This window comes from Pristis pectinata, chromosome 21, assembly GCF_009764475.1.
Source record: "Pristis pectinata isolate sPriPec2 chromosome 21, sPriPec2.1.pri, whole genome shotgun sequence".
NCBI classification, from domain to species: domain Eukaryota; kingdom Metazoa; phylum Chordata; class Chondrichthyes; order Rhinopristiformes; family Pristidae; genus Pristis; species Pristis pectinata.
Genome location: NC_067425.1, coordinates 11556558 through 11568798, shown reverse-complemented (window position 1 = coordinate 11568798; position 12241 = coordinate 11556558). Strand labels below are relative to the sequence as shown.

Genomic DNA, 12241 nt, shown 5'->3' with positions numbered 1-12241 from the left:
ATTACGGACATTCTGACTCAACAAACGGAGAGAAGCACCTGTGTTAGATTAGGGGAAATGAGAGGCCACCTTCCCCCTCACAAGCTCTACAGTAAAGAATGTGGATGAATTCCAATCATACAAACTGCATTTAAAGAATAGCATAAGGCATCCACTTTGCCATTGCCTCTGATTAGAGTGGGAACTTACATTAATATATACAGGAAAAAAATGCTGAATGTGCTCAGCAGGTCAGGCATCATCTGTGGAGAGAGATGCTGTTAACGTTTCTTGATCCAAGGTTATTGGCCTGAAAAGAAGTTCTCACTTAAGTTTTCCTCTTTCCATTCCATGTGGTTGTGGCCATTCCTCTCTCTTCCCCTACAAATACCAGGAGTCACGCTTGGAGTCCCAGGCTTGAACCAGAGCCCAGGAGTAACTCCTTGTACTGGTTTTAATGTGCTCTGTGTTGCACTTCCCTTAAACCCACAACATGAAAAAACAGACCAGAGAGTTTTCCTGTAAGTTCATCGAGTGAAAAGATTTGACAGCAGCAATATAACACGTGCTTACCTGGAACAGCATCAAATGTGAGATCATGCCAAAGACCCAAGTTGGCTCAAAAATAGAGGAAGAGAAAGATAATTTAGGAATAATTTAGGATAATTTAGGAAATAGCACTGAAATTAAAAAAAACTCTCATAATTCTGGATCAGACTGCTGTAAAAAGGAACTTGGAAGTGTACAGAATCTTAATAAGTCTATTTACTCCAATGTACTTCATATATGATGAACTATTGTTATAGTTCCTGTGTAGCTATTATGTAGATGGTAAGGTACCTCAAAGTGCAACAAGATGAGTGAGCCATTGATCAAGGTTTGAGGGATAACAAATAGCAGGAATACAGGGTGTTTTCCCTGTTCCTTTCCAATGGGAAGCACATACCACCAGCTTACTTATGAGAATGTAAAGGGAGTGTTGCCTTGGGCTTAGTAATTTGTAGGACGTTCCGGCTCTCTCCTGCTCTTGCTACTTCTTTCCCACAAGTCGATAGCTGAACGTGCTCTATCCTGGTGTCATCAGACTCTTGAACGGACCTCTCATTACACAAAAGATGAATTCTTGATCTCCTAATCTACCTCGTCGTGGCCTTTGCACTTGTCTACCTGCACTGCACTTTCTCTGTAGCTGTAACACTATATTCTGCATTCTGTTTCCTTTTTACTACCTCAATGTGCTTGTGCCTGGCATGGTCTCCCTGGGTGCCACACAATCAAAACTTTTCACTGTATCTCAGTACACGTGACAATAATAAACCAATCCCAGTGGTCCATTGGGGAGTTTGCTGATCAGTTGGACATCAGATACAGTCTTGCCAGTGACATCCATGTGCCAAGAAGGAATAATACTTTTAAAACTACTTATTTGGGAATTTGACCCAGTTTGCCAATTATTATTCACATCTACAGACTACGTGGGGTCTTGCTATTCATTTCCATCCATGACCGTACCAGGAGAGAGCCCTTGGTTTAATGCCTAATCCAAAAGACTGTGCTCCCAGCATTGGCCGCACCCCCCTTGGCCGGTGTGCACTGAAGGTGCAGCCTTGATTATGGGCTTGTGTTCTGTACTGGGGGTGACCTAACTCGGCAGTGAGAGTGGGATAACAGACGAGCAATGCTGCCGCTGTTTATGAGCTTCATGGTCGTTAACAAGGTGGAAGGGTTGGGCATTCATTGTGGATTAACCATGAAGCCTGTTGAATTATTTCAGGCACTGCTCTACCAGGAGAGGAGTGGATCTTAGTGCCCCCCAGACCCTACTCCACACTCATTATCAAGGCTGATTCTAGTCCATTTCCCTGCCTGAATCCATGGCCATTAATTCCCTTAGTGTCTAGATGTCTACTGATCTCCGCCATGAAGCAGCACTCTGTTGGGTAGACGTACGGTATTGATCCCTCAAGGTTGCCACGCAGGTCGATAGGGTTGTTAAGAAGGCGTATGGAGTGTTGGCCTTCATTAGTTGGGGTACTGAGTTCAAGAGCCACGAGGTGATGTTGCAGCTCTATAGAACTCTGGTTAGACCACACTCGCAGTATTGTGTTTGGTTCTGGTCGCCTCATTATAGAAAGGATGTGGAAGCTTTAGAGAGGGTGCAGAGGAGATTTACCAGGATGTTGCCTGGATTGGAGAGCATGTCTTATGAGAATAGATTGAGTGAGCTCGGGCTTTTCTCTTTGGAGAGAAGGAGGATGAGAGGTGACCTGATAGAGGTGTACAAGATGATAAGAGGCATAGATCGAGTGGACAGTCAGAGACTTTTTCCCGGGGCGACAATGGCTAACATGAGGGTACATGATTTTAAGGTGATTGGAGGAAGGTAGAAGGGGGATGTCGGGTAAGTTTTTTTTTACACAGAGAGTGGTGGGTGCGTGGAACGCACTGCCTGCAGAGGTTGTGGGGGCAGATACATTAGGGACATTTAAAGAGACTCTTAGACACGTGAATGATAGAGAAATGGGGAGCTACGTGGGAGGGAAAGGTTAGATAGATCTTAGAGCAAGATAAAATGCCGGCACAACATTGTGGGCCGAAGGGCCTGTACTGTGCTGTAGTGTTCTATGATTCTTCATTCCAGACATTTGACTGATCAGAGGCAATGTCTAGTCACAATCATGGTTTTTACAGCAACAGCCACATTGCAAGTTCAGGTGTTTACAGGAGACTTTGAGTTGGGGATTGTCTCCTTCTGATGGAGGTTGCACCAGGTCAGTAGATAGGAGGGGCAGACTCCACCATGAGTTCTTCCCATTCTACAAGGAAGCGCTAGTATGGATACACACACTGGAGACACGAGACTGCAGATGCTGGAATCTGGAGCAACACACAACAAGCTCGAGAAACTCAGCAGGTCAGGCAGCATCTGTGGATGGAAATATACAGTCGACATGTTGGGTCAAGACCCTTCATCTGGACTGAAAGATGGAGGGGAGATAATCAGTATAAAAAAGTGGAGGGAAGTGGTGATAGGCAGATGAAGGGAAGAGTGGTAATAGTGCCAGAAGCTGGGAGTTGATAGGTGAAGTGACAATGGGCTGAAGATGTTGGAATCTGATAGGAGAGGAAGGTGGAGCGTGGAATAAAGGGAGGGGATTGAGGAGGGCAGAGGGGAGTTGTGCGGGAGGGGAACCAGTGGGAGGAGTGTGTGGGTGATGGGGGCCAGGTTGATCAGGAGAGAGAAAAGGATACACACACTGCCATGGGTGCGGATCAGGACCACGGGAGGAGATGGCCAATGACCTGTTGCCTTGTTAAAATCCAAGTGGTCTATGGCCATGAGATGTTAACGAGCAAAGTGGGCTAAATTCCCAAACCCAATTCTGTGTTTTTAACCGAAGCATAATTCCTCCTCGGGGTGTGGTTGGTGGCTCTTTTGCTCACCTCTACTTGTACGGTGGTGGTGGTTTGATGGAACACTGCTGTCGGTTGAACCATTTCAGAGAGCAGAGAGAGACATGGTCATGGTGGAGAGAGCTTGGACTCGCACACAGGCTGGGTGGAAGTTTCCGTCCCTGAAAAACGTAGGTTTTCGTCCCTACGTTTCTGGATGGCTAAACTGAAATCAGATTCTCCAGACTGCCAGGATGACATTTGTACAACTCCGTGAGTCTGTGATAATGATGAAAAGCACTTTAAAAATGCAAACTTTTAGCAGTAAATATCCCCTGCATTTAAAATGCCAAGAGGTGCCAAAACTGTTGATATAATGATCGAAATGCAGTGACAGCTGTTAAGTAAATAGGAGAATACATGTTACAAAGTGAATTGCATTATCCACTGGGATGAATCTAAAAAAGGCTTCTCAAGGCTTTTGCAATCTTGGACCAATTAGCTCAGCTCTGTGGATTCCCAGTCCGGTGGCATTACCTGTCCACTACAGGACTGCAACACTCATTTAACATGATTAATTTGACATGAGTGTATGTGGACTCCAAGGACCCAAGAACCAGGTATACGTGGAGGACGCTTAACAGAATGTGAACGTTACAGCACAATACAGGCCCTTCTGCCCACGATGTTGTGCCAACATCTTATCCTGCTCTACTATCTATCTAACCCTTCCCTCCCACATAGCCCCCATTTTACTATCATTCATGTGGCTATTTAAGAGTCTTTTAAATGTCCCTAATGTATCTGCCCCCACAACCTTTGCCGGTAGTGTGTTCCACACACCCACCACTCTCTGTGTGTGTAAAAAAAAACACTTACCTCTGACAGCACCCTCCCCCCCCATACCTTCCTCCAATCACCTTAAAATTATGCCCCCTCATGTGAGCCATTTTCACCCTGGGAAAAAGTCTCTGACTGTCCACTCGATCTATGCCTCTTATCATCTTGTACACCTCTATCAAGTCACCTCTCGTCCTCCTTCTCTCCAAAGAGAAAAGCCCTAGCTCGCTCAACCTATCCTCATAAGACATGTTCTCCAATCAAGGCAGCATCCTGGTAAATCTATGCACAAACCCCCACGTTCAACCACATACATCACCGTGTAAGGCAGTGGCAACTCGTGGATGAGATCCCTGAGGGTAGATTGCGGTACCCAACGTTTACTGATAAACTACATCAGAGGAAATATTAATCTAATGCCTGCTGCATCTTGAAATACGTAGGCTGCTTCAGTTGAAGTGAAAAGCCTTGAGAAACCTTTTTTTAGGTTCAATCCAGTGGATAATACAATTCACTTTATAACATGTATTCTATTTATCTAACAGCTGTCTCTGCATTTCGATCATTATATCAACGGTTTTGGCGCCTCTCGGCGTGATAAGATCCATTTTAAATGCTGGGGATACTTATTGCTAAAAGTTTGTATTTGCATTTTTAAAGTGATTTTCATCATTATCACAGACATGGAATTGTACAGCATAGAAACAGGCCCTTCAGCCCACCATGTCTACACTGACCATTGTGCCAATCTGTACTAATCCCACTTGCCTGTATTTATTCCCTATCCCTCGATTCCTTACTCGTCCCTGTCCAGGTGTTTCCTAAGCATTGTTACTTTTCCTGTTTCCACCACCAACTCTGACAACTCATTCCAGATACCAACTACTCTTTGAAATATTTACCCCTCCGATCTCCTTTAAACCTCCTCACTCCCACCTTAGACCTGTGCCCTCTAGTTTTAGATACCCCTACCATGGGAAACACGTATCCTATCTATGCCTCTCATTGTCTTGTATACCTGTATCATGTCACTTCTCGGCCTCCGTTCACTCCAGGGAAAAGCAGACCCAAGCTGTCTCATCTCTCCTTGTAATTCAAGCCCTCCAATCCAGGCAACATGCTTGTGAATCTTTTCTCCACCCTCTCTATTTTAATCACATCCTTCCTGTAGTGTAGCCATCAGAACTGCACAAAGCACTCCCAAGTCTGGCCTAACCTATGCTACGTGCAACTGTAACATGATGTCCCAACTCTTGTACCCAATGCCTTGGACTAATGAAGCGTGCCACGTGTTGCTTTCACCGCACTGTCTACCTGTGTTGCCACTTTCAGGAAACTATGTACTCACACCCCAAGGTTTCTCAGTTCAACAACACTCCCAGGGCCCTGGTTTAACCTCCTAAAATGCATCACTTCACACTTGTCCAAGTTAAACTCCATCTGCCATTCCCTTGCCCACTTTCCCATTTGATCTATATCCCGTTGTAAGCTTGGATGACCTTCCTCTCTGTCCACTACACCAGCTTTGGTGTCGTAGGACATAGAACAGTACAGTACAGCACAGGACAGGCCCTTCGGCCCACAATGTTGTGCCGACATAGCTATTCCCTCCCACCTACAGAATGCCCATATCCCTCTATTTTCCTCTCATTCATGTGTCCATCCAAGCCCCTCTTAAAAGCCCCCAATGCATTTGCCTCCACCAGCCTATCAGGCAACACATTCCAGGCATCCACCATTCACTCAGTAAAAAAAAAAGTACCCCTCACACCTGTTCTAAACCTACCCCCTCGTCTGCAAACTTGCGGTTCATGCCACCTGTATTGTTATCCAAATCATTAACATATATGAAAAACAGCAGAGGACCCAGCACTGATCCCTGCACCATTCCACTGGTCACAGGTGTCCAATATGAGAGGCCACAGACAGCACCGCCTCCCAGAACTTCCTGTCCTCTATCACGGAGGTCTTAGAGGACAGCAAGCGGGAGAGTCTGGACCAACCACTGACCCTGGAGGAGCTGACTGGCTCCGTCTGTTCCTTTGATTCAAATAAAACTCCTGGAAGTGACGGCTTACCAGTGGAGTTGTACTCGGCTCTGCGGGACTGGATGGGCCTGGACCTGCTGGAAGTGTACAATGCTATGCTTCAGGCTGGCAGCATGTCAGAATCCATGAGGAAGGGCATCATTACCCTCATCTACAAGCAGAAGGGGGAGAGGGCGGACATCAGAAATTGGAGACCCATCTCACTATTGAATGTGGATTATAAGATCTTGTCCAACGCCATTGCCAACAGGGTCAAGTCTGCTCTGGGACAGGTGATCCACCTTGACCAAACCTGTGCTGTACCTGGCAGGAAGATCTTTGACAGCCTTGTGCTGCTCAGAGATACCATCGCCTATGTGCAGGACAGAGGGGTGAACACCTGCCTGGTCAGCTTGGACCAGGAGAGCCCTTTGACAGGATATCACACACGTACATGTTGGATGTGCTCTCCAAAATGGGCTTTGGGGAGGGAATCAGGAATTGGATCCAACTGCTCTACACAGACATCCGTAGCGCAGTCTAAATCAATGGGTGGGAAACAGACAGCTTCCCCATCAAGTCTGGAGTCAGGCAGGGCTGCCCTCTCTCTCATCTTGTGTGCTGTATAAAACCCTTTGCCGAATCCATCAGGAAGGACGAGAGCCCTGTACATGGACGACGTCGCCGTCTTCTGCTCGGACCTAAGGTCAGTTTGCAGATTGATCAGCATCTGCGACCAGTTTGAGTTGGCATCAGAGGCCAGAGTTAACTGCACGAAGAGCGAGGCCATGCTCTTTGGCAACTGGCCCGACCGATCCAACGTCCCCTTCACCGTCAAGCCTGACTATCTGAAGATGCCGGAGATCTGGTTTGGAGGGGCCGGGGCGTGCAAAAAAAATTGGCGGGAGCGGATTGGGAAGGTGAAGCAGAAACTGGGACTGTGGGAACGGCGCTCCCTATCGATAACTGAGAAGAACTTGGTCATCAGGTGTGAGCTGCTCTCAGGGCTGCTGTACTTGGTTTAGTTGTGGCCTGTTCCTCGCTCCTCCAGCTTGGAAATCGCCTGTGCCGTCTTCTGGTTCATCTGGGGATCCAAGATGGAGCGGGTCTGACGGGTCACCATGCACAAGTCCCTGGACGATGGGGGTAAAGGTGTCCCCAATGTCGCCCTCATCCTGATGACCACCTTTGTCTGTGGCTGCATCAGGCTGTGCGTGGAACCCAAGTACGTGGGCACCAAGTGTCACTACGTACCGAGGTTCTACCTGTCCCTGCTGTTGTGAAGGATGGGCCTGGCCCCGTGGCCACACAACATCCCAGTCAGCTGGACGCTGCCACACTACCTGCCCTTCATGGAAAAGTTCTTCCAGACCAACACCTTTGACCACAAGTCCATCTGGCAGTGGTCAGCACGGAACATCCTGCAGACACTGCAGGAGAAGGACTCGATTGGCACTGTGGGGTGGTTCCCTGAGCAGACTGTCCAGACCATCTGGCGGAATGCCTCATCGCCAGAACACACCAACAAGCACCAAGACCTCAACTTGGCTGGCGGTGAGAGGGGCCCTCCCAGTCAGATCCTTCCTGCATGGTCAGAACCTCACTCCCAACGCTTTTGCCCCCAGAAGGACTGTGCTGGGGATGAGACGGTCACCCACCCCTTTACGGGCTGTGGGTTTGCGAGGAGGGTGTGGCAAAAGATGCAAGGGTCCTTGTCAAGTTTCATCCCCAGCAGCTGCGTAACAGAGGATTCTCTGATCTATGGGCTGTTTCCAGGGACACACACAGAGACGGACATCAACTGCTGCTGGAAGGCCATCAACTTGGTGAAAGACACCCTTTGGTCTGCCCAAAACTTGTTGGTCTTCCAGCACTGCGAGATATCCGTAGGGGAATGCTACCGACTGGCACATTCCAGGCTGCAGGAGTACGTGCTGAGAGACGCACTGAAGCTCGATGCAGCCAACGCAAGGGCTCGGTGGGGAAGGACTACAATTTAGGTTTCTTCTGCTACTGGAGAGGGAGGGGCGGGGTCAGGCAAGGAAGCCCCTAAATATTGTAAATACGGGACTGGGTAGCCCCCAGGGAGCCACACGTGTGGCATCAGTGCTGTTTTTTTTAAATATAAAAAAGGTAACTCTAATGAATGATCTGTACAAGAATGTAAAGGCTTGTACTGTTTTATAATTGTACAGGAAGTTCCTGACTTACGAACGCCCGTACTTACGAACCGACCTTTGTGGTCAGTCCGTAAGCGAGCCCGGCCCCCGATCCTACCACGGCGGCGGTACACCTTCTTTGGTCCAACCCCGGGCCAAGTGCATATGTGCGGCTGGGGCCACGTGCAGCCGCGATCCCCAGGCCAAGTGGGCATGTGCAGCCACTGTTCTGAGTTGCATACAAAATCGGGTGACGAACAGTCTCAAAAACGGAACTCATTCGTAACCCGGGGACTTCCTGTATATAGTTTGTCTTTTATTATGAATAAAGTTTATTTTGGAATATTAAAAAAAAATCTGAGAAACAATCCTCTATTATCATCCTTTGCTTCCTATCACCAAGTCAATTTTGTATCCAATTGGCAAGTTCACCCTGGATTCCATGTGTTCTAATATTCCAGTCTCGCCTACCATATAAGACCTTGTCAAAGGCCTTGCTAAAGTCCTTGAAGACAACATTTGTCGCCCTGCCCTCACCAATCCTCTTGGTTACCCCTTCACAAAAACTCAAATCAAATTCATGGGATGTGATTTCCCACGCAGAAGCCTATGTTGACTATCCCTAATCAGTCCTTGCCTTTCAAAATGCACATAAATCCTGTCTCTCAGAATCCTCTCCCGTAACTTTCCCACCACTGAAGTAAGGCTCAGTAGCTTGTAGTTCCCTAGATTATCCCTGACACCCTTCTTAAATGAAGGCACAATGTTATCCATTACATTGCTGTTTTTGAGGAGCTTGTGAAGATGATTGTTGCACTCCCTGTACTGCACTACTAACTACAAGTCAAAGCTACATTGCTTACTCTAGACCACTTTGGGATGTCCTGAAGCTGTGAAAGATGCCATAAAAATGTAAATTCTTTATTCTGCACCTTCTTTCCCCCCTCCCCCCCCCCCCAAAGTTCTTTACAAATAACAAATTATCTCTCAATTTCATCTGCAGTCTCTCCTGTGCCTCCATTCATCTACAGTCTCTCTTGTGTCGACAGATTATTTCCATTTGTTCCATAGACAGAAGTCGCAACCCTAGTGCTCAACAAGACCTCACAATTAGCAAAGGAGCAGGGCAATGGTTAACTTGTTGGAGATTTATATATATATCAGTCCCTATGAAATTTTGGGGAGGGGTTGGGACGAAAGTGGGATGTTCTGGAGTGGAGCTGAGAGGGGGAGATTCTGGTGAGGGTGTGGGGAAAGTCATAGTGTCCTCTAAAATGGGCCAGAGGCAGATCGCTGGCCCTGTGTGTTGAGGCCAAGGTAGAATGGTGGGATTCAGGATGTCCATCAGCATCTGAAAAGATGGTGCTTTCACCATTTTGGATAATCATTGCTGGCACACATCATGACCCACAGCTGATTGACCAACTACTTCTCACCAATGTTTTCTGGTTCTGTTTCCACTATTCAGTATCGATCTAAATGGAAATGGACAGTCAGCCATTGTAATGCTGACCGAAGTCTTGGAAGTGTTTAAGACGAGGATGTCCACACTGGCCTTCATGGTGCACATGTGCTCCTTAAAGCCCAGGCAAACAAAATCCACTCATTCCTGTTCAAACATTGTGACCCTGAAGGTTTCAGGAAAGATTGTTCAGCATGTTCATTGACAAATTTTATATCTAGGATTTCTAGAAGGCATTTGATAAAATTATGTGCTTGAAATTATTAGAAAAATAAAAGCAATCAGAATAACAGAGAACTTGATCATGTGGGTTGGTAATTCTCTTAAGTCGTGAGTATCCTCTGATGGCTTGTGATAAGTACCATTGCCCAGGGATCTGTTCAGTAGCCAGAGCTTTTCACTATATTTATCAACTACTTGTTTAATGGAATCAGGAGTATTACATTCCACACTTGCAGAAGGCACTGTGCATTAATATGTTATGTTATTTTACTATGTAAGTGCATTTTTCTTTTTATAATGTGTATCTTCACCTTTAAAACACATTGTGTGTGGTTCTGACCATGTCCGGTATATCTGGTGTGATGAAAAGAAAGCAGCCATTGTTTCCATTGCTCTCAGCAGTAACTCTGTATAATTAGTCTCAGGTATGAGGGCTGAAAGTATCAGAGTGAACAGACACTAAGTTAGAAACTGCAGCAAGTTGTGCAGATCTGGGCTGGGAGGGTCAGGGACTAAGTAGGAGAACAACTAAGTCGGATACAAGGAAGCTTGAGGTCACCTAAGAAACCTATGGGGATATCGTCTAAAAGGCAGGAATTGATTTAATTTTGGTTCCACAAGGCTACTGAGGGAGAAGGTTATGCTTTAGGTGTGCCAAACCTTGCCATACCTCAGTAGGTGAACAACAGCATTTAATCCCCTGCCTTCCCAATCCAAGACCAAGGCTGAAGATTAACTCGGCCTTGGAAGGGAGAGTGAGCTTGGTAGGTATTGATCTGAGTGATGTAATCCTGGATTGCATCTGTTTTAAAATAGTGAATGATCAAGTTTTGGGGCAATATGATGAAGGATTTGATGATGTATACAGAGAAACAAATCCCTCTGCTGGGGGATGGAGAAGAATTTTTAAATTGGTCTAAGAGTGAAATCAGGAGGAGTTTTTCCATACAGCAGATGGTGGGAATCTGGAACTACTAGCCCCAAAATGCTGCAGCAGCTAAATATTCAAGAGCTCGATTGTGTGTCAAAGATGTAGGGACGAGAGCAGGGAGGGTTATTGACTAGCCACACTTTGAATGGTAAAACTGACTTCATGTGGTCAGGTAGGTGGCAGGTACAGTAGTGTAGCGGTCAGCGTTGACACTATTACAGCGCCAGTGACCCGGGTTCAATTCCGGCCACTGTCTGTAAGGAGTTTGTACGTTCTCCCCGTGTCTGGGTGCTCCGGTTTCCTCCCACATTCCAAAGATGTACAGGTTAGGAAGTTGTGGGCATGCTATGTTGGCGCTGGAAGCATGGCGACACTTACAGGCTGCCCCCAGAACACTACGCAAAAATGCATTTCGCTGTGTGTTTCGATGTACATGTGACTAATAAAGATGTATCTTATCAAGGTAGTATCTGCATCTTCGGGTAATTCAAAATGATGGGGAAATAAATGTGCGTGAGACCCCCTTGGGTTGTGTGTTAATGTTACTGGATGTCCCTGGCTTGAGCAATGGTGTGGTAGGTGGGGTACCATTACAGAGAGGAGGTCAGGTGCGCTGAAAGGTCTCCTTCACCAATGGCAATGAAGCTTGGCACTCCACCAAACACAAGATAAACTTGTCAAATTCTCTTTACCTGAAGAACTCTCCTTCAGTCGGTCCTGACAGGTTACAGTTGATAGTCTGGTACTTGTTTTAAATCTGGGAGAAAGGGCTCCAGGCCATTAAATTTCTACACTGTTTTAACCTTTCTTCTCTCTCTCTCTCTCCCCAACCTCTCTGTTCAGATCCTGGAGAGGACACTGGAGCCAGACAGCTCTGATGAAGAAGCTCCTCCTGTGTATTCCCCTCCTGCCTACGACATGCATGTATTTGACCGGCAGTATCAGCACGTCCCTCCTCTGCCCCCTCGACGGTAAGCTCAGCCACTCCAGCCAACTGCTCCTCTTGCTTTAATGGTCTTGGGAGGGTCAAAGTCGAGTTTATTGTCATACGCAGAAGTACATGTGTGCACAGGCGCAATGAAGAACTTGTTTGCAGCAGCATCATAGGCACACAGCATCAGATACACAACATTCACGAAAAAAAAACATAAAGTAAACAAAATTATACAAGAAAGAACACAGAACAAAAAAGTCCATTGTAGTGCAAAGTGGTCATAGTGTTGCTGTT

The 12241-nt window shown here is 46.7% G+C and overlaps 1 protein-coding gene across 3 annotated transcripts in view; it reads left to right on the top strand.

Annotated features, from left to right (window-relative positions):
• The window catches only part of cuedc1b (CUE domain containing 1b), a 108860-nt gene that overhangs the window by 68350 nt on the left and 28269 nt on the right, over positions 1–12241 (top strand). For all 3 annotated transcript variants that reach the window (XM_052035279.1, XM_052035280.1, XM_052035281.1), the window contains one exon: positions 11857–11984. In XM_052035279.1, coding sequence (XP_051891239.1) covers positions 11857–11984 — 128 coding nt within the window. The remainder of the gene's footprint in view (positions 1–11856; positions 11985–12241) is intronic.